This window comes from Pithys albifrons, chromosome 17, assembly GCF_047495875.1.
Source record: "Pithys albifrons albifrons isolate INPA30051 chromosome 17, PitAlb_v1, whole genome shotgun sequence".
NCBI classification, from domain to species: Eukaryota; Metazoa; Chordata; class Aves; order Passeriformes; family Thamnophilidae; genus Pithys; species Pithys albifrons.
In genome coordinates this window covers 7,637,160-7,658,727 of record NC_092474.1, presented here as the reverse complement: position 1 = coordinate 7,658,727, position 21,568 = coordinate 7,637,160, and the positions used below count along the sequence as shown (strand labels likewise).

At 51.4% G+C, this 21,568-nt stretch overlaps 1 protein-coding gene across 1 annotated transcript; it reads right to left on the bottom strand.

Annotated features, from left to right (window-relative positions):
- Positions 1-133: 133 nt before the first annotated feature.
- MYO1H (myosin IH) lies at positions 134-17,830 on the bottom strand. The gene is made up of 31 exons (XM_071571962.1): positions 17,675-17,830; positions 16,940-17,055; positions 16,264-16,462; positions 15,842-15,922; positions 15,257-15,436; positions 14,841-14,939; positions 14,098-14,211; positions 13,738-13,809; positions 12,934-13,053; positions 12,547-12,614; positions 12,104-12,209; positions 11,527-11,607; positions 11,130-11,221; positions 9,738-9,832; positions 9,397-9,443; positions 9,095-9,175; positions 8,449-8,554; positions 8,032-8,149; positions 7,622-7,735; positions 7,198-7,274; positions 6,530-6,598; positions 5,851-5,935; positions 5,313-5,472; positions 4,889-4,972; positions 4,312-4,405; positions 3,755-3,810; positions 3,179-3,314; positions 2,357-2,424; positions 1,902-1,999; positions 826-925; positions 134-209 (listed from the first exon to the last, which is right to left on the bottom strand). The coding sequence occupies exons 1-31, from the start codon at positions 17,798-17,800 to the stop codon at positions 186-188; spliced, it is 3,066 nt and encodes a 1,021-aa protein (XP_071428063.1). The 5' UTR covers positions 17,801-17,830; the 3' UTR covers positions 134-185.
- Between the last annotated feature and the right edge of the window lie 3,738 nt (positions 17,831-21,568).

The following is a 21,568-nucleotide window of genomic DNA, read 5'->3' as shown; positions in this document are numbered from 1 at the left end:
TATTTAGCTAGAGTTGAGTAGTTTCAAGCTATAAAAAAAGAGCCTAAAAGATGCAAGCAAACTCTCAAATCACAGCAGCCCTGTGGCATCACAGATTCCAGGGGAGATGTGAGGGCTGGTCTCATCCTGCAGGCTCCTTTCTGTTCCCAACCAAGGCAGGGCCTGGGAACAGGAACTGGTTCTCATCAAGACTTTATCTGAGTTGACACCTGGGATGAGAAGGAGGAGTCATTAAATTAGGGATAAAAAGATGGAGTCATTAAATCAGGGACAAAGGTCCTGGGGGTGCCTGGGAAAAGAGGTGGTGGTGTTTCTGTCTGACAGTTGGGGTATGGAGACAACTCCAGGCACAGGTGACCATGTTACACCTCTGTGGAATTCTCCCTTGGAGCTCTCAAGTCTTGACATGACCTGCTTGGGTGGGAAGTACCTTCCCTTTTATCCCCCAACCTATTTCTGTCATAACTTGGTTGGGGGAGGCAACAAGAGGTAGAAAACATCCTCTGAGGCCTCGTTTTGCAGGTGCTTGTTGAATTTGGGTCAGGTTAAATTCTCTGCTTGACCAAGCCAGGGCTGAGCCTTGCTCCCTGTCCCTGTGCCAGCTCAAAGGCCAGTGGCAGGGGCAGTTCCTGCACAACTGATGGAGCTGCAGCTCCCAGCAGTGGTGACCAGCTGGTGGGCATCATCTTACACTGGGAGGTGGTGCTTGGGTTGCACCTCTGCCCTGAGAGGACTCAGTTCCTCCTGAGCTCCCACGGGGCCCTTTGTGCTCTCTGCAGGTGTAGAGTGTCTCAGGGTGTTCCCCATGCTCAGGTGAGGCCTTACCACTGTTAGTTGTCCATTCTTGTCCTTGAAGACCTGAGGCTCCTTCCCCACAGTGAACACCATGGTGCCCTCCTTGCCGGAGCCGATGCGGAACCTGAGGCTGCGAGGACAGAACCCCCAGCAGTGCTCTCTGCTCTCCCCACAAGAGGCTTTACTGTAAGCCCCCTTTCTCTCTGTTCCCTGGGCAAATCTCGTTAGATGAGGAGATCAGAGCCCCAGCTTAGGTGAATTTCCTAAACAATTGCATTATCCCCGAGGCCCAAGGGTTTGATGAATGGACCAGCCCTGCCTGGCCCAGGCTTTGAATGTTCTGGAGCAATTAAGCACTGAAGTTAAGCAGATCTGACCTGGAGAAAACCACTGAACACACCAAATCTAATTACAGCTGAAAGGCAAAGGCCAGAGAGAAAAGCTGGAGCAGAAGTGCAGGTTTCACCTGCCAGCTCCAATTCACAGGGAGATCAGAGAGACAAACCATCCACCTGCCCTCAGCTCGGGGCTGTGCCTGGAAGGATCCTGAGCTCTGCAATCACATTTTGGGCCTCCTCCATCCTTTTGGGGGAGGACCATTTGTCCTGAGATGACCCCAACCTTTCCAGCTGGCTTTCCTCAGAGCTGGGGCTGATGGGATGCCCTGGGAAACCCCTAAACCCACAACCTCATGGTCAGGTTGCAGTAGCAGAAACCTGAAAAAGGTGGTTTTTGAAGTGCAATCACCTCTAAATAAGGTTGGAGTTCAGGCAGCTGGGGTACAGGCAGCTCTCAGAGCAGAGCAGCACACCCAGCAAGGTACACCCACCATGGAAACAAGCCTCATTAGCCTGGGAAAAATCTGGGGAAAAGGTTTGGCATGATTTTTAATGTATTTTCTCTCAGTGCATCATCCCATCCTGTCTCCCCTGTACCTCCATAGCCATGAAAACAACAGTGCTGCTGCACCAGACCTGCCCAGCTTTGGGCACCGTCTGCTGGCTGAGGGCAATACTCCTGACCTGAGTAGTCCAGGCCTAAAAGGTTTTGAAGGAGGTTTTTCCATAGAATACAGCCTGCCCAGTGCTGCCCATCCACCTCCTCACCTTCCCTGCACAACCTTCACCAGGCTTTGCTTGTTGGCCAACATGCAGAGCTTCGTCACCGTCTCGAAGAGGTGCTCGCACTGCAGGATCACGTCACCCTGGACAGGGGGAGAGAGGGACAAAGGCAGCTGGCACCACCCCAGCATGTGAGCACAGAGCAATGGGGCACCCACACAGACTGCCTTGGGAAGCCAGAGCAGAAATGCCCAAATTAAACATCCTCTCCAGAGATTATTTAGGATTACAGCAACTCTGGCTCTAAAAAAAAGGCAAGAGCGTGTCCAGGAGAAGGGAACAGAGCTGGGGAAGGGTCTGGAGCACAAGTCTGATGAGGAAGAATTAATAAACATCAGTAATTGTGTACTCCCAGGTTTTTATAGGATGATACTGGAAGCATCAGCCACAAGACCTCACTTGTAACCCCCAGCTCACAGGAGTGTGTTGTGATTTTGTACCTTCTGTTTGTTGTCCTCTGGAACGTGAATGACCACGATGCCATCACTCAGGTTACTGGTGGAGATCCCTTCAAAAGAAATCCAGACTTAGAGGAAAACCTGTCAAACCCAGCTCCACCCCACCCTCAGCACCCTCCCCCAGGGGCAGTGACCCACATGGGTGCATTCCTGAGGGAGGGCTCTGTCCCTTTCTCAGTGTGAAGAAAGAATGTCCTCCTGCTTAGAGCAGAACACAACAAAGCTACTTTGATCAGGTTTTCAAAATATCTTCTGAAGATTGCTGTGTCCTCCCCTTGTCCATCCTCTGTACCTTTCTATGCTACTTTGGTTTTGATAAGAGATAAAGGAAAAAGTATATATTCTACCCTTGGACTGTAGTTCCAACACTAGTAGGATTAAAAATACCTCCAAGCCAGGGTAGTAAAGTTTTTGTTTTACTTTTTCTCCCCTCTGTGTCAGCAGAAAGATTTAAATACAGGAAGACATCAAAGAACTGTGTCCTTTTAGCCATCAAATTCTCTGTCCAGGCTGACACACAGACCCTTCGTCCATCCCCCAGGAAAAGCTGTTCCCAGGTAGATCATTGCTTCAAATATCTTTCCAAAACCAGGTTTCAGAAGTTCATCCTCCCCCTCCCAGGGTCTCTGGCAGGACATGAAGCCCCACAATGACTCAGAATCATTGTAAGTCATGGAGTGGTTGAGGTTGGAAGGGACCTCAAAACCCATCCCATTCCACCCCCTGCCATGTGCAGGGACACCTTCCACCAGCTCAGGTTGCTCCAAGTCCCACCTAGTCTGGGCAAAGGGCTCCCAGGGTTACCTTTCAGCGTGGCATAGTCAATCTTCTGCTTGACCTTGGCCATCTCCACCACGTAGGCCGAGCTCTGGGTCAGCACCAGAAGCCGCTCCCGCGCCTTGAACCCGTTCCTGTCGTACTTTATCACGGGGGTCACGTACTGAAACAGCAAGCTGGTGTCAGTGCTGGCCCTGCTGCAGGGCCTGGGCCAGGCAGCTCAGCCCTCCTGCCTGGAGGCAGCTCTGCCTGTGGAGCTCCAGCTCCCAGCAGCTCCTGCCAAACTATGCTCACAGGGAGCTGGATTCTTTATACTCGGAAATTCAGGTGGCAGAATCCTGCTCTGAGCAAGGTGGGGCACCTGTGCCCTCTGTGCCATACCCATGGGAAGGGCACGGACACCCCAGCTCTGCTCCTGCCCCATGCAGCCCAAGCAGGTCTAGGAATGGAATCCTAAACAATTTATTTAGGTGCATTTTGAGGCCTGTCTCCAATTTAAAAGCAAGGATACAGCGGCTCCCCTGCTATTGGCCAGGCCCTGTGTGACCAACCAGCTCCAGGACTCCAGTGAAGCCGATTCCAAGGATTCTGTCCTTCCCTTACCTTGATGGTCTCCCCTTGGATGAGCTGCAGCACTTTGGGGTTTATATCGTTCACTTCTGAGGAGCAAACAAGAGAACCTGAGTGTGGGTGACAGACCTACAGCCACAGACAGACAGACTCACCACTGCCCCAGCAAACACCACAGAGCTGCCCTAACTGTCCGTCCCAGCTGGCTTGTCCCCTTGGCACAATCTCTTCCCAGCTGAGGGTGGTCACTTCCAGCCACCCCCAAACCCATTGTGGTTACTCTCCTGCCTGACAGTTAATTCACACTGGGAGTTTCTGCCTGTTCTTCATTCTGCTCTTGGTTCAGACCCGGATCCATCCCAGCCCACCGGGAATTCTGCTCTGGTTTCTGGCTGTGTGAGAACCAATGTGGCAGATGGATCTCTGAGCTGGTGTCACCAGACATGACAGGAAGGGAACTCCAAGAGCAGGGTCCACACACAGCAGGTGATGCTGCCTCTGTTGGGTGGCAATTGCTCTTGGAAATGAGTCTGGTCCAACAGACCTTCCCTGAGCAGGAGCCTGAGGCCTCGGGGCCGCTGTGCACTCACTGAGCCGCGTGTCCAGGAAGGGCTGGTTGATGCTCTGCACGTATCCCTCCTTCTTCCCTCGGAAAACAGCACTGGTGACCACCTTCTGCTGCAGCTGAGGAGGGGAGGAAGAGCCCTTACCCTCGGAGAGCCTCCACCAGGAACATCAGCAGGTGTAGTGTGAGCCCTGGTGCTGCCCAACATCCTTCCCCACATACACTGCCCGACTATGGAATCATGGAATTGTGCTGCATTTCTTCCAGCAGCTTTAGGCTGTTCCTGTGTTACACCAAATAAAGGGGCAGCAGGGACAATCCTACAGATTTTTCTGATTTATGGATCTTTTCTAATTACATGGAGTGTGGTTTTAATGCCACAAAGATAAAACCCCATGTGGTCTGGAGGAGAACTGCTCTGTACACTGAGGGACACCAGGGGGAACCCCTGACTCCAGGCTCTCATGTGATGGCTCTCATTCCCGAGGGAGTGAGAGGAGCAGCAGGGTCAGAAGGTGTAGCCTGTGTTCAGGAGATCCCCAGGGAGGAGAGGTCATAGCACACTGTTGTGCCTCACACACCTGCACTCAGGTGTTGGTTACCTGTGCCTTCCTCTCAGCAGTGACCCCCCGGCAGTATTTCCTCACCAGGTTTCTCATGCAGATTTTCTGGAGCAACTCAGATGTCTACAGTCAAAAAAGGAAAAACAAACCAGCAGGGAAGTTGTGCAAACAGGGCTGTCTGTGCCATGAGCCTAAAGCCTCGTGGGAGTAATTCTGTCTCTGTAGGGCTCGTGAGTTCACTTTTCTGTCTGTGCTTAAAACACAGAGCTCCCTCCTTTCCCATGGAAACACCAACAATGGGGCCATTCCTCCCACTCCCCTCCAAACACAGCAGAGCTCAGGCTCTTCCAAAGGCTCTTCCATCCCACCTGAACTGAGGACAAAGCCAGCAGATCCCTGCTCTTCTCCCACACCACAGAACAGAAGCAGCTCCACCTCTCCCAAAGCCTCCAGCAGCCCTCACCTCTTCCAGGATGGAGGGAGGTTGGAGCCAGCTCTTGTCCAACACATTTTTTGGAAGGTGGTCTCGGAGCTTCACCAGGTAGTTGTACTGGGCAAGCCTCACAAACTCCCTGTTCTCTGGACAAAGGGGCTTCTTCCGATTGATGAAGCCAGTTATGAACCTGCAGAAAACACCAGAGCAGAACTGACCTGTGGCCCCCAGAAACCCACAGGAGGAGCACACACTGCAGGTTAACATGTGGTGAATTTTAAGGACCCTTCCCAACCAAACCACTCTGACCCCTGTGGTTTTCAAACACAAAGCAGCAGAGCCTCAGAAGTTTGTGCCAGTCAGAGGATTCCTGGAGAGGTGCCAGGCATTTCAGACACAGTCCCTGGCACTTGTGCTCCTACCTACAACCACAGCTTGGAAATGATTGCGAAGGAGCTGGTTGTGACTCCCTGCACTGTCGGTGCTCTGGGCTCGTTGTCCAGAGACCATCTGCATGCTGGGCCCTCCATCCCCAGCCCTCCCAGGACCCCCCCATGGTGATAGTTACTTCCTGATGGTCTGAACTGCCCACGTCCTCTTCTTGGCCTCCCTCCGTGCCAGCGCTCCTCGCCAACACGCCTCCAGCTTGATGGCTGCAGGAACAGCCAGGTGTCAGAGGCCTGTGCCTTGCTGTCCTTGAGCCCACACAGCAGAACTTAGAGCTGGTTCTTTTGCAGCTCTAAAGATCAGCTGATGGGAACAGCAAGAATTTTAGAATGTTTTCTTCTCCATCCTAAGTGGTTGATCCAATTCCACCTGTACAACACCAGGGCAGTGCCAGACCTTGGCACTGCTCATCCTCCCACTCAGCCCATCTCAGAAAGCTGCCCCTGCAGGTTTTAGATCAGCCTGCCTGATGTGATAAAAGGGTTTTTTTCTCCCCCCAGCTGATGATCAACTCCTGGGTAACCCAGAATGTCCCCACGTGTGCAGCAGAAGGTGCTGCTGCTGCTCAGAGCTGCTGCCTGGCTGAGGCCAAGAGCAGCTCTTGGTGTGAGGAGCCAACACAGCTAAGGGGGCTCCTGTGACTGCTCTTCATGCAGCTGACACCCGAATCCCACCTGACACCCACAGCCCTGCAGGGAACCCACGAGTGTCACCCACAGCAACGTGGATTTGTGACCTCCCAAAGCTACAGCTCCAATGGAAAGCCCAGCCCTGAGGATCCTCGACTCCAGAGCCCATACCTGCTTTCCTCTTCTTCTGGTAGGCTCTTTTCCCAAGGAATCCTTTATATTTGGCCTGTAGTCTTGAAACTGGAAAAAAAAGCAGAGGCATCACTTGTACCTCCAGGATCAGAGGCTGAGGAGCTGAGATCCCACATCCCAGCAGCACAGCAGGGGCTGCACAGGCACCAGGAAACAGGGGAGCCACAACATCAACAGGCCCAGGATGTGCCCTTCATTTATGCTTTTCTGGCAGGTACAGACAGGAACCCCCAGGATGAGACAGGTGAGATCCCAATGCCAAGGAAAATGCACTTGGTGCATCCAGGTTTGGGCCAACAGCCACTCCTGGGACTGAGGAGCTCTAAAGGAGCCACAGATCCAGGAGTCAAGCAACAGACCCAGTGATTTCTCCCCACCCTGGAGAAAGTGCACTAAGTTTTCCATGGATTCTGCAGAGCTGTGCAGAGCAGGGGGCTGTGCACAGAATTCCCCAGTGGTTTGGGTTGGAAGGACCTTAAAGCCCACCCAGTGCCACCCCCTGCCATGGGCAGGGACACCTCCCACCAGCCCAGGTTGCTCCAAGCCCATCCAGCCTGGTATTCCCTACATCACCCTGGAGCCCAGGAACATGGTCCACCAGGCCCTGCTCCTTGGTCTGTGCCACAGAAAGGGAACTGGAACCTTACTCAGCAGGTGTTTCCTGTACTCAAACGCGTCTTCCGTAGCAAACAGAGTCTTTGGGAAGCGAATGAATATTTTGGTTCTGAAAGAGAGGCCAGGAACAGGTTGTTATTCACTGTGAGCCATCATTTCAGCTGCCCACCCAGGGTCAGGATCTCCAACCAGCTGTGATGCCATGCAAGCCTAAGCTGCTTGGGCTGCCCAAGCAAACAAGGGCACCTGGACCTGAGACAAAGCAGCCCCTCTGCCCTCACCCAGAGATGGAGGAAACGAGCCTGGATTGAAGTTTTCATGAAAACAGGCAAAAATAAAGAGGAAATTTAAGCATCTGGGGTTTTATGTGCCCCTTGCTTGTGTCACAGACAGGACAGAGGATCCAACGCAGCAAGCACTGAGAGCAGAGATCACAGGCAGAGCAGGGCCACTTACCTTCCTAATTTGTACTCCTCAGGTTTGTAACCAATGTGCTTGATGAGCCTCTCCACACCCTCGGCTGCTGTCCCATTCCAGTTGGGCCAGGTAGCTGGACAGAGGCATTTATACCTGAGAGAGCAGCAAGACATCAACACAAATGACATGGAAGGTGAGGAACCCCTTCCTGAAACTCTCCCCCTCAAACTCCCACTGCCTTGTTCGAGACAGATGAGGCCAAAGCAGATCAAAACAGATCCAGACAGGACACATGCAAAGGTTATTTGTAATGAAGAGGAGTGTGTGCTGACACCCCCATCACTGGGAGCTGACCTGGAATCCCAGCCTGCTCTGGAGCCCTTGGGAGGGCAGGAGTACCTGGGAGGGCAGCGTGCCCCAGGAGGGCAGGGTGCCCTGGCAGTGCTCACCTCTGCAGGAACAGCTCGTACTTGCGCCGGTACGCGAATCCAGCGCGTCTCACCCTCAGGTGCTCCATCAGGCCCAGGTACTTCACCTGGTGCCGGATCAGGAAGTCATCGAACTTCCCTGCAGCAAGGACACACCTTCACTGGTGAGTTCTGCCTGGGGCAGCTCACCCACTTGTCCATGTGTTGGGAGAAACCAGGGAGGAATCAAATCCCCGACCAGCCAAGTGATGGATCTAAACTCCAGTTCCTCAAGGTGATGGCTTTGCTGCAGCTTAACCAAGCTCCTGACACAGGCATGTGTATAAACACACACACACGGCACACACGCAGGGCACACACACGGGGCACACACAGGCTGCACAGTGCTGCAGGCAGCCCTCAGTTCCTCCCTGTCCTCAGCAGTGTCTCCAGCCTTACCAGGCTCCTTGTTCTCGTTGGGTTTGATGCAGCGGATGTAGGAAGGCTCCTTGGACATCAGGATCTCTATCAGACTCGTCAGGCTGTTTTTGAACTGGGTTGCAACCTAAGACAGCATTGGAAGAACTTTCTTAGCCTTGAAACTCATCACTGCAGGAATGGAGGTCAACTCACTCCCTGCATCCAACCTAAAGCTGGAAGTGCAAGCTGATGTGGTTTATCTATGTGTGTGTATATATATATATATAAATTAGATATATTATATTTATATATAACACTGGCTGCTGTCTCAGCAGCATCACTGTTCACCTGCCAGAAGTTTGCAGGGGTGGAACAGCAGCAAAAACATCCACCAATCCAGCAATTCCCAGAATTGTTAGGGTTAAAAAAAGGGACCTCTGGAGATCATCCAGTTCAACCTCCCAACCAAGGACACGTCCAGGTGGGTTTGGAACGTCTCCAGGGAAAAAGAGACTCCACACCCTCTCTGGGCAGCTGTTCCAGGTTCTGCCACCTCCATGGAAAGAAGTTCTTCCTCGTGTTGAGGTGGAACTTCCTGTGCTTTGCTTTGTGGCCATAAGGACTAAGGGCAGGATCAGTGGTTAAATCAAGCCTTGGGGAGTTGAATTCATGACAAAAAACTCACAGTCTCTGGTCTCCTTCTGTTGTCCAGCTCTGACAGGAGGAAACAGTCTCTAATGATGCCATTCTTGGAGTTGCATAACACCTGAGGAGTTAAAACAGGAGGAATTAAAAGTTGCCTTAATGAGCAGCCCTTCTGCTCCTCCTGTGAGCAGCACAGCCCTAAGGACACACATCAGGTGCCTACAGGTCACTGCTGAAGAGAAAAGCATGTTCTTGTTCTCTGCAGAGATCAAATGCACCTTCTGTAAAGCATTTCTGCTCCAAGCAGGTAACAAGAAAACAGCATCCCTTTTCTGTCCTTACCTCCTTCAGGTTTCTGTACAGCAGATCATTATTCTTCTCCAGAAATCCTGAAAAGAAAAAAACACAAAAAAGGTTTAATTGGTTTCTAAGACAAACACTTTGGCACAAAAATGGGGCATTTCCACCCTCAAAATTCTCACTCCAGTCCTGTGTGAGACATTCAAGTAGCAGAGGGCAGGTATTTAGGAATTCCTTTCCCACATCAACTGAGGGGCTCAGGTGGCCCAGCCTGGCCCTGCTCACTCACCCACAGCACAGGAGGTGACCTGGCCCAGCCTGGCCCTGCTCACTCACCCACAGCAGAGGAGGTGACCTGGCCCAGCCTGGCCCTGCTCACTCACCCACAGCACAGTAGGTGACCTCTCCTGCGTAGTGGAGGAGCCGGAAATCCACCCAGTCGATGGATTTGCGCGTTTTCTGGTCCGCCAGTTTGCGGCTGCAGGGGGAGAACAGCAAAGCACCAAGAGAAAGGGCAACAAACAGCTTTGCTCAGCTGGGAGGGACCCACAGCTGCAGCACAGCTGGAAAGGCACGGGCTGCTCTCAGGGACGGGCTCTGAGTGTGGAGGTACAGCCCAGAATCAAACCAGCATTTATCTCTGGTGGCAGCAGAGAGTGGGAGCTGCTCCCATAACCCTGGAATTCCTGTGACCTCCCTATGCCATTTGGCAAAGATCACCCTTTCCAGAAGTACTAAGATTTCCTCCCATAACATCTATTTAAACACATTTTTTCTGCCTGTGTGGGGAAAAGATCATGGCTCAGCTTAAAAGTGAACCCAGGAGAAAGAATTTTTTGAGATATTTTGCCCTGGAGCAAGAACCCAAATGCAAAGGAGGAATCAAAATTTTCAGGAATAGCAGAAAATTTTATAAAGGAAGGATTCCTCGAAGAAAAAAAGATACACCAAGAAAAAAAAGAGCAACTTCACAGTTGAATTTCAGCTTTGCAAGCAGTCAGTAAGTGCAGAGCTGGGTGTCACAACAGCACATTAGTCTATCAAAGCTCCTTCCAAGAGCATCGCCAAGTACAGCTCCTGTTTAAGTCATCCCAGCACTGCTATTTAAAGCTTTTAATCAGGCAGAACAGCATTAAGGCATGTTGTGGTGACAAGGAAGTTGGCTCCAAATTTTCCACTTGGCTGTGGCGAAGTTCAGAGCTGTAGGAACAGTGACAGCTCAGCAGCAGGACTCGGGGCTGATGCCTTGTCAGAGCCTTCAGCAGCTCCTGCTGGAACCAGCCTGGTGCCAACACATTCAGCTGCCACCAGAACAGCTCCAAACTCACGGCAAGGGGGGCACCAACCAAACTGGAGCATTTCCTCTCCTCTTCATACCCAAAACTCACTCATGGCAAGAGGGGTGTCAATATTTACACACCCCTCAGGCATTGGGCTGCTCATCACAACATCCTCTGCTTCCCTTGGAGACAGTGGGGCCAAAGCCACCCCTGCCCAGAGTCATCTAACCTTGGTGGGCTAAAATCCTGGGCTGAACCCATGAGTGCAGAATTTTGGTGTGGAATGAAACCAGTCTCCAAGAGCAGCATGACACCAGTAAGGAGACAGGACTCTGCAGTGCCCCAGGGCAGCCTCTGCCGGTGCAGCACATTTGGGTGTCAGACTGGATGGGCTGCCTGATCTGCTTTGGTGCAAAGCAAACCCTGTTCCCTCCCCACCAGTGCTGTGGGTGTGAGCTGGGAGGGCTGGGGTAGGAGACAGAGCTGAATGCATACGTCACGAAGTGGGCATGGTCTCCTACTTTCTCCTCCAGCTTTTCCAAGAAGCTCAGGTCAGTCGCTTCCCCAGGCCGCAGACATTCCTCATCCTGGAAGAGCAGAGGTGGATTGGAGCTGCCCTGAGTCCCTGATCCTCCTTCACAACATTTAGCATAATTTTGGTACACAGAGCCCGAGACCTGTCAGTGAGGAAGCAGCACATCCACCCCTAAGCCCCCACAGCCCTGCAGCCACCAGATCCTCTGCATTCAGCTCCTGGGTGCTTGTCTGCAAGGTCTGTGTGTTTACACTCTGGATAATGCAGATCCATCCCAAATTAGAGCAAAGAATGTGATTATGGGCCATTAGAGCAGGGCACAGGCCAGCATTTTAACTTAGCACAAACTCTTCTTACCAGGATGGAGATTATTCCTTTGTGCTTCTGCTCAACCAAGTCACAGATGATTTTGTTGTTAAAATACGGGATTGGCTCCCACTGGAAGAGGAGAAAAAGGAAGGACAGCTTTAAAGGAAGACCTTTTCTTTGCAATTTTAAACTTCTTTAGAACTTAGATCCAGACTCTGATCCCACTAAATATCAGTGTGGTGAATTAGGACCAGTTGAGGGGACGAGGTGACAGCACAGTGACTCATGACCCCACTCCAGATTCTGCTTTCAGCAGCCCAGCCCAGCTCCTTGTTTTCCACCTTCCTGTGTCTGGCACTGCTGGAGCTCCTCCTTCTCCAGGGACATTGTCACTGCTGAACATCTGAGCTTTGGGGCAGGTCCTACTTCTTTCTTAAACGCTGTAAATAAAGTCTTGGCCAAATTACACTTCAAAAGGGGTTTCAGAATGAGACCCGTGGCAATTTCACACTTCCCATGGGAACAATAACAAACTGCCAAAGTCAGGATGTCCTTCCCACCGCTGATCAAAAGCATTCAGAGGAATGGCAGTCCAAGGAGAAAAGGAGGGGGAAATACAATTTACCTCTATCCCTTCCAGTTCATATTCCTCCTGCTCTGCTTTCAGGGTCATCTCAATCAGCAGCTGCTGGAGCTTCTCATTGCAGTAATTGATGCAGAACTGCTCAAAGCTTCAGAGGGTTAAACGAGCATCAGGTTTTATTTAATTCATGGGCAGTTCTGCTTCTCCCACCTTCACCACCTGCTGTTCTCAAGACAAACCTCCCACTTGCACCCAGATCAAACCCACACACACTGTGGTGCCAACAGCCCAACCCCAGGCCTGCAGCCCAGGCTAAAGCTCCCAGTGGGGCTCAGCAAAGCCCCACACTCAGGTTTTACAGGCACACCCAGGTTTTACAGTCCCTGTGTCTTCCTTGCTGGGGGAAGGGCCCTCTGGAGAAAGTCAGGCAGGACTTCAGCACGTGCCCCAGGGTTCTCCAAGCCTCAGGAACAGCCAGACTTTACCTGTTCGTGTCCAGCACTTCAAAGCCATAAATATCCAGCAGGCCAATAACTGTTTTCTGAGTTGAATCCTGTTAAAGACACCACAGCTCTGCAATTCCTCCTTCCTTGCGGTTTCTTTCACTTAAATTTTAAACTTTCTCTTTGAGAGCTTCATGTCACATCCTAATGGAGAAGCCACTTTAAAGCAGGTACTGAACTGCTAAAGCCATTTAAGAGACCAACTTCCACACCCACTGAGCACTTTTCCAGCTCAGGGCTGTGGGAAGTCCCAACAGCAAATAACATCCAGTGTACTTGGTGATGAGGGTTGTGGGGTCTCTCTGGAGAAACTCTGCTCAGTATCTGAGGAGAGCTCCAGTCTGGGAGGACACCAGACCAGGAACCAACCTTGTTGGCCAGAGATCCGTTGATTTTGTTGACGAGCCAAGAGAAGGTGCGGCCGTAAATGGCCTTTGCCAAGGCGTCCCGGGCATAGAACGCCAGATCCACGTTCAGAGGGCTCAGCACCTGGAAACAAACACAGATACACCCAAATCACAGAATCACTGAGGCTGGAAAAGGCCTCCAGGGGCACAGAGTCCAACCTGTGACCCATCCCCGCCTTGTCTTCCAGCCCAGAGCCCCAAGTGCCACGTTCAGTCATCCCTGAACACCTCCAGGGATTGGGATTCCACCACCTCCCTGAGCAGCCCCTGCCAATGCCTGACCGCCCTTTCCATGAAAAAAAACAAGCAAGGAGTTAAAAGAGAGAAGGAAATAAGTGTTCTTTCAGTCTGGTGTATCACCACATGCCAGCAGGATTGGAACACCACATTTTGAAGAGTCCTGGGGAAGGTATTCTGGTTGCCTCTTGGCTTTATTTTATTGAAATATAAAATGCTCAAGGAGCAGTTTTTACCAGAGTTTCCCCCTGTTTCCCAGGAAGCACTAAGGACTGGACAAAGGGAAGTTGTTTGGCTCAAACCCAGGGCTGCCTGCAAGTCATTGTTTCCCAGGTTTTTAGCAGTTTCTTGTTCAGCAAGAAAAACACTAATATTGGGGATCTATTTAACTGAATGTGTCAGGTAGAAGAAGGGGATATGGCAGAGAAGAGGGCCCTGTTTGGGCTGCAGCACTGAGGACAGAGCCTCTTCTGCACCCCCCAGGGTTGGGGTCTCACAGGGTCGGGGGTCTCACAGAACCTCTTGGTACCTCCTCGGATCTGGCTTCGATCTTGCGGTGGGTCAGAGCTTCCTGCAGGATGGACAGGTGGGAGCCCAGGAGCTGCAGGAAAGGGGGTGTTTGCACTCAGAGCATGGTCAGCAGCAGTGGGGGATCAGTGGGGCACAACCCCCATCCCCTTCCCAGCCACCCCCATCTGTGAGAAACTGTATGTAAGGAAGTTCAGGGAGATGAGATACGGAGAAAACTCCAAGCAGTTTCCAGCAGGAGTTGGGTGTCGATGTAGTTATGTATTTATAGTTATCCTTCTGCTTTGGGGAACACAAGGTTTGCCCTCAAGAGAAAAGCATAGCAGGGGGAAGGGTTTCCTCATAGCCCTGGCAAAGGTACCTTTGAGATCCACTTGATCTGGGTGCCGTCCCGGATGATGGCGTGGCCATTGCTGTCCTCCTCAAACTGAATGTTCCCGAGGTGCAGGACACTGGCAACAATCCCAAAGAGTTGCTGGGAACAGGAGACAGAGCATTAGAGCACAGGTTTCCAATTCTTAGGTATGGTGCACATCCTTGCTACAAGTGCTGATAAACAGGACACTGGCCAGGCTGAGGGAGGGGAGTCAGTGAAGGAGCTCGAGGGGTATGACAGAACTTTGGCCATCATGCTACTCACCCACCCACCCCTCAGTGGAATCCCAGAATGCTCTGGGTTGGAAAGGACCTTGAGGATTATCCCATTCCAACCCTGCCATGGGGAGGGACACCTTCCACCAGCCCAGGTTGCTCCAAACCCCATCCAACCTGGCCTTGGACACTTCCAGGGATGGGGCAGCCACAACTTCTCTGCCCAACCTGTGCCAGGGCCTGTCCACCCTCCCAGCCAAGAATTTCTTCCCAGTATCTCATCCAACCCTGCCCTCTGGCTGTGGGAAGCCATTCCCCCTTGCCCTGTCACTCCAAGCCCTTGTAAAAAGCCTCTCTCCACCCTTCTGTATGTTCCCTCAGGTACTGAAGGTGCCAAATGATGTCCTACCCCACCCTCACCGCCTCTCCCAAGCCAGGCTGCTTCCATCACTTCAGGAAAACAGCAGTTCCCTCCATAAACTGCCTTTTCTCAGCCCCCTTTAGCACACACACCTCGAGATCTTTCTCACTGAAGTCAATGATAGAAAAAGCTTTGCGGACAATTTTCCAGTCGTTCTTGTCATTAATAGAAAACACTTTGGCACATCGACCCTACAGCAAAAGAAAGATGGATTAGTACAATTCATTGGCAAAGCACCTTCATTATCAGCAAACACAGGTACTTCTGGGCACGCTGCTTTCATTTCCAGTTTCCTCAGCAAGTTACTTCCCTGCTATTAATCCTGAAAGTGGCTCATTTGATCAGATCTTTTAGTTTAGACTGAAAACCTCAAATAAATTAAAGCACCAAATGTTAGCATAAATTGGTCAAGGCTTTGCAGAGCCCGAGCTCAGCCATCCTCTGTTTTTAGGGTAAGGGTGCCCAAGCTGGGGTTCCTGGGCTGGCAGAGGGAGCAGCTCCCACTGACCTGGATGAGATACGTGTATTTCTGGGGGTTGCGCTCCAGCCCGAGCCAGCACAGAAGATCCTTCTCTCCACCCTCCAACAACTGGTAGAAAATGTGGAAATTCCTCTCCCCATGGTTTTGGTGGACAACTCTGGATTTCTCAATTAGGTAGCTGAGGATGTGCCCTCCCACTGGGGCTCCCTGGCAGAACAAAGCAGTCAGATCAACACCAAAAATACCAGTAACATGCCCTGTGATGGCTGGTTTTTTTACATCCAGGTGAGGAGCAGGGGCAGGAGAAGCCGAATTCTGCTGTCACTTATCTGCCACCTTTTGTTTGAGTATCCAGCACCACTGCAAGGGTGTGCTGTCCTGCCAATGTAACCTGTGCTTTACAGCCCTCTGAGCTCTCCAGGGAGCACTGGCAGGACTGCAGGGATGGAGGAACCTTTCAGGATGGGTAACTTGTGACCTTACCTGCAAAATGCAAGGCCTGTGAAAACAGGGTCAGAAATCTGCAGTGTAAGGATTAATAAATCCTGGGCTGTGCCAAGAGGTTCTCTGATCCAGCTTGTTCTCACAGTGCTCCGCTGGGTTTGTCCTCACCTTAAAATCAAACTGGATGTCCATGTACTTCCCAAATCTACTCGAGTTGTCATTCCGCAGAGTTTTTGCGTTCCCAAAGGCCTGTGGATGCACAGACAGGTAAAGGCACTTCCTCCTCACTGAGAACCCAACACCCATGACAGGACCAGGCTCCAGTAACAAAGCTGAGTCCCAATGAATCCAGGGGGATTAGAGAAATACAAACTGAGGTATTTCCACAGCTTTAAGTGAAATTCATTTGAGCCCATCATTACTCTACATAACCTGTAACTGCAGTCTTAAGGAGCTGCTGAACACTTTCCTTGCACTCCAAGGTTCCAGCTGTCCTCAACTAGAAACCCCAAGTTTAAGATCTAAACACCTCGAGCAGTGAGGCCACCAACCCCATCCCTTGTGCCTTTCCCCCCAGGTGAGTTCCTTGCCTCGAGGACGGGGTTGGAAAGCAGCAGCCGGTCCCGCACGATCTGCAGCTGCTCCGTGGTGGGACAGGTCACTGCGTAGTACTGCAGGATTTTCTTGGAGGCCTCTGTCTTCCCAGCCCCACTCTCCCCAGAGATGAGGATGAAGTGGTTGTTGTACTCGCTGCACATCACCCGGTAGGCGTTGTCAGCTATGGCATATCTGGGCATGGCACGGGAGGCATTTGGGGGAGAACATCCATCAGGAATGGCACGGGAGGCATTTGGGGGAGAACATCCATCCAGAATGGCACAGGAGACAGAGTATTGAAGGTTTTCCATGGCATTCACTCCTGGTTTAACTTTACAAGTGTTGGACAGCATCATAGAATCCTGGAGTGGTTTGGGTGGAAGGGACCTTGACATGATCCCTGTTATGGGCCATTCACTGAAGAGTTGGACTGAACGATCCCTGTGGGTCCCTTCCAGCCCAGAACATTCTGGGATTCTGTGATCTCATTCCAACTCCCAGCCATGGGCATGGGCACCTTCCACTGGGACAGCTGAGCTCAAAATGAGCCTGACTCCAAGTCTCACAGTGACAACCAGACCTGGTGCCTGTGGACACCCTGTGGTGCCAGAGCATTACAGGAAAATCCCAAACCCGTGATCCAAACTGCCGTCCCAAGGGATTACTCACAGGTGTGGTGGCAGTTCAAAGAAGTTCACCCCTCGGTAGAGCTGCATCTGAGTCACGGTGTAGATGTCCAGCTCCTTGTAAGGGTTCACAGACACGAGGAGGGTTCCAATGTATGTCTGCAGGAGAGAGCACTCGGGTGGGAAAGCTGCTCCAGCAGCAAATCACACACCCAAAACAGGAGCCAAACACTTCAGGATATAATGCAAGAACTAAAAGAGATTGCACAGAGCTTGTTAGGAGAGAACCAAACCAACCAACCAAAACAACCCTCCACGGGCTTCACTGTTTCCAAGCTAACTCCAAATATTTTCCAAAAGTCTAGAGCTGAACTATGACACCAAGCTCAGGGCCTGACATTTTAGATGCAAGGTTTTGGTGTCCCTTGATGCTTATGGGATTCCTCTCTTACTAAAGTTAACATACAATAAAATCCTCAGCACTTCCCAGACAAATCAGACACCATGTTCTGCCTTCCCTTCACAATGTTTCCTTCCCCATTCCTTTGCTATTTAGTCCACATACTGTAAAACTTCGTAAGGCAGCTCAGAGCAAGCTGTGACTGTAATTTTCATTAGCTAAAGAAGATAAACCACTGCTGGGGTATCGCCCTGCTGGGCACTACAAACACCCAGCAAGGCTTGTTGTGAGGCTGGACACGGCTCCTCCTTCTGGGTGTGCCCAGCAGGGCCCCTCAGAGCCCCTGCCCCAGCCCCTCAGAGCAGGAGCAGCACTCACATAGATGAGGTTCTCCTGGTAGCGCTTGCGCAGGTTGCTCAGGAAAGCGGCCTCGCTGGTGTGCGAGTCCAGCAGCACAAAGTCCTGCACCCCGACCCTGTCCCGAGCGATCAGAGCCCCCTCCATGATCTCCTCCGTGTTGTCGTCCACTTCTTCCTTCTGCAGCACAGAGGGGGTGGGACACAGGATTAGGAGGGACCCCAAGGGCCAGGGTTAGGGCGGGTGCCCAGGGACCAGCCTTGCACAGGGAATGCCAAGAGATCCTCGTTCCAGCCTGTCCAAAGATGGCAATTCCACATCATGAGAGTTTGCACTTTGACATCTTCACTGTCAAGACATCCAGGACTCCCTGCTGGGGTCAGGGAGGAAGGGCAGGATTTCCAGGCAGCCTACTGACACAAGAGCAGGGTGAGGCAGACCCAGCCCTGGAGGTGCAGTGGGATCTGCACACTCAGTGCTCAGCCTGGACTGAGCCCTGGCAAGCACAAAACTGGAAGGGAACAGTGGAAGGCACAGAACAAACCTACAGTCCTGCACCACCCGTGAGTCCTTCACACAGACAGAACCACAGGACAGGAGAAACTCTGGGAAAGCTTCATGGGATTTGACTTTTAGAGGAGCAAGATACCACTTTGCACAGGACTTTGCTGTCCCCCTGTCCCCAGGCCTAGCCCCAGTGCTGGCCCCAGTGCTGGCAGCAGAGGTCCCCACACGCCAGCGGAGCCACTGCTGAAACCAGTCTGAGTGTGACTGGGGGCCAGTGAAACCCTCCCCAGCACAGCCCCCTCCTTCTCCAGAGGTGAAAGGTTGGTTCTCAAAAGCATCTCAAAAGATGCTACAAAGGGTGTCACTGCCCAAGCCCAATTCTTTTGCACCCTCCACCTCTGGTTCTTTACCATGGAATTTGACTTTATACTGGAAATCCTCCCTGCTGAGGATCAAACTCCATTCCAGGCTGTAAGAATAAACTGCACTTTTTATTTAATTAAATCAAGCTTCTAATCTCACACTGGCAAATAGAAAAACACTTCTGGCTATATATTCTCTGAGTATCAGGCTATATTACACATATTCTATAGCAATATTGTGCCACAGTGGCGTTTTCTGGGGTTCTTTTTTCCTTCCTATTTTAAAGTCACCGGGACTAGACAGTTCAGAGCAAAATAAGTAACTAAAGCATCAAATGCTCCCTTAGGACAGAGAAGCAGGCAAAGAGCTGGAGCTGCTTACCTGGCAGGGTTGCAGCCCTGGGGACTGGGGCAGAGGATGCTGAGGAGCTGCAGCTGCTCCGCAGGCTCCGGGCTGTGCTCACCAGCCCAGCCCCTCTGCAGTTCTGCTCCTGCCCTTGGGGACATTGGCTGGGCACACTGTGCTGCTCCATTGCTCCAGAAGATGCTGTGACTGTCTGTGAGGCTTCCAACCAGCACTAAAAGGGTGGTGATGGCCAGTTTGGGCAGTGCCACCTCATCTTCTCCCTCCCTTCTTTTTATTTAATTTTTATTTTTCTAAGGCAGAGGCTTTCAAATTGTAAATAGGCATAAACTGTTTCTGCCAAGCTTTGGCAAACTCTGGCTCTGGAGGGAACCTGGACTGCACTGGTGGACACTAAGGCTTTGGGGGATTTAGAACAGGGTTGAATAACCTGAAGAGCAAAGGACCCAATGACACAGGATTCTTTCTGACTGAGTCAAACTCCTGAACAGCTATTTAATGTTATTCTCCTTTTACAGCCTGTTCTTTACATTCATCTTTTATCTCACTGAGAGTGATCTGAGCTTTGAGATGTATATTCAGCAGTAACACTACCACAGCACTCCAGAGACAGATCCCCTGCAAGCCTGTTATTTAAACCTTATCACAGTTTAAAAATAAATAAATCAGACCTGCACTAACTTCACACACAAGGAATCACATTTTTGCCTTTCACATCCTCTGCCTCCAGCTGCCTGTCCCCTGCCCCAGGCTGGCAGGGCACAGCATTCCTCATTTTTCCTAAGCCAGGGCATAAGTCTGTGCTCACTTCTTTCTTTGGCCAGAAAGATACCCCCAATCTTTCCTTTTAATAACAATGTCCCTTTTTTTTCTCCTCCTCTGCACAGGACCTGTTTTATCCTTTTGTTGTGCTTGCCCTTAGCTCAGGCTCCATTGGTTTGGAGACTCCACTACCTGTATAGGGAGGGACATGGAGGGGGGAGAGGAAAGATGATGATGATGATGATAATAATAATAATAATAATAATAATAATAATAATTTGTCCTTCTTAGACAGCTCTTGGGACAAGCTGGATAGGAGACTTTTCCCTTCCCTCCCAGCTGGGAATTAGGCAAGGATAAGCCTGAAACCACAGTGACCATCTCCCTGCTCAGGTTTCCCTAACCCAATTCTCTCACGTGTATGTTAATCGGTAAGTGACACTGGTCCCCATCAAAATTCCTGAACTCTTCTCTGGGCTTTTTTGTGCTCAGATTTTCCCAGTATTTTGCTGTTGTTATCACAGCACCATTTACACCCATTTCAGGAAGTTTAGCACAGTTTTGTACTTCCCTGGTAAGACACCCCAGGACTCCTCAGCACACAGAATCCCAGTAAGACTCTGCTCTTTTGCAAGGATTATTTTCCCTTCCTCATCCCTCAGGAGTCAGGGGGTTTCTTTCTTGCCTTCTGAGACAGGAGCTCCACCAGAAAACCTTTCCCTTGCTACAATGAAGGGTTTTGCTTTTCCCACAGGGATTTGTCCATCAGCACTGAAACTACAAGGAACTTTGTCAGATCCCAACACAAATTCTGTGCAGCTCTTGAGAAAGGGCTCAAATGAGGTCAGACAGAACAGAAAAGTTTCTTTGACAAAGTTTGTGCCAGTTTGAAGGAAAATCTGGTAAAAACAGATAGAAAAAAAAACTTTAAAAAATAACAGAAAGGAAGAAACTTGGCGAAATTATGACTTATCTTCACCAGAGGATCAAAACTTCATTTTCCAACAGGCTCTAAAGGGAATTGTGGATGTTATTTTGGTTTACTTTGTCAGAAGAGGAGAGATTAGTGCAGAGGGGGAGAGGAGGAGCAGGTCTGAGGCCACTGGTCTTTTGGAAGCACCAGAAAAGCCCAAACCCTGCAGGTCCAACGAGGTGAGGGCAGAAACAGTCTCAGCCCGTGGGCAGCCTCGTGCCCACCCTCCCAGCCAAACCCCCTGTACCCAGTGCCATCAGACCCAGCCCTAGGTTTATTGGGCCACCCCAAGGCCACCAATTCCCACCCCCAGAGCAGAAAAAGGATCCTCCCCAGCCAAAGCCACCCCTCCCTGTGGGTTTCCCAATTTCTCTGTCACCACTACCCTACAGGGGGTTATTCCACAGCTCCTCCCGCTTTACCTGCGCCCTCCCGTCCCCTCCTGGTCCAGCCACAAAGAGTTCCCGGGCTGGAGCTGAGGCCCATTGAGGCAGGATCGTGTGTCCCCTCCTTGGGCAGGGCTGCTCATCGTTCTCCTGTCATGAATTATCCATCGCCTGGCAGTGCCCAGCACCGCCACGGCACATCCCACATCCCGGCGGTGCTGCGGGTGGACCGCGGCAATCCCACCTTTCCCATGGGAAACCGCAGCAAACCCGGGCGCAAAACACATCCCACCAGCCCCGAGCAGCTCCCGGCTCGGTTCCCGCTAGAGGTCACTGTAAAACTCGAGTCAGTTCGCAGTTTCAGCGGGTTATCTCTTTTCCCCCTCCATATGGAACAGAGAGTTCCTTCCCATAGGAATAACTTCTCCTGCTGGACCAGCCCCGACCCCCGCACGGTGCCAGCTCCTCCTGCCCCTGACCAGCTGCCAAAGACAGCAACAAACATTTCCCCGGAATATTCTCTGCACAGGGAATTGCAGCGAGGATAAACCCCCTCCATTT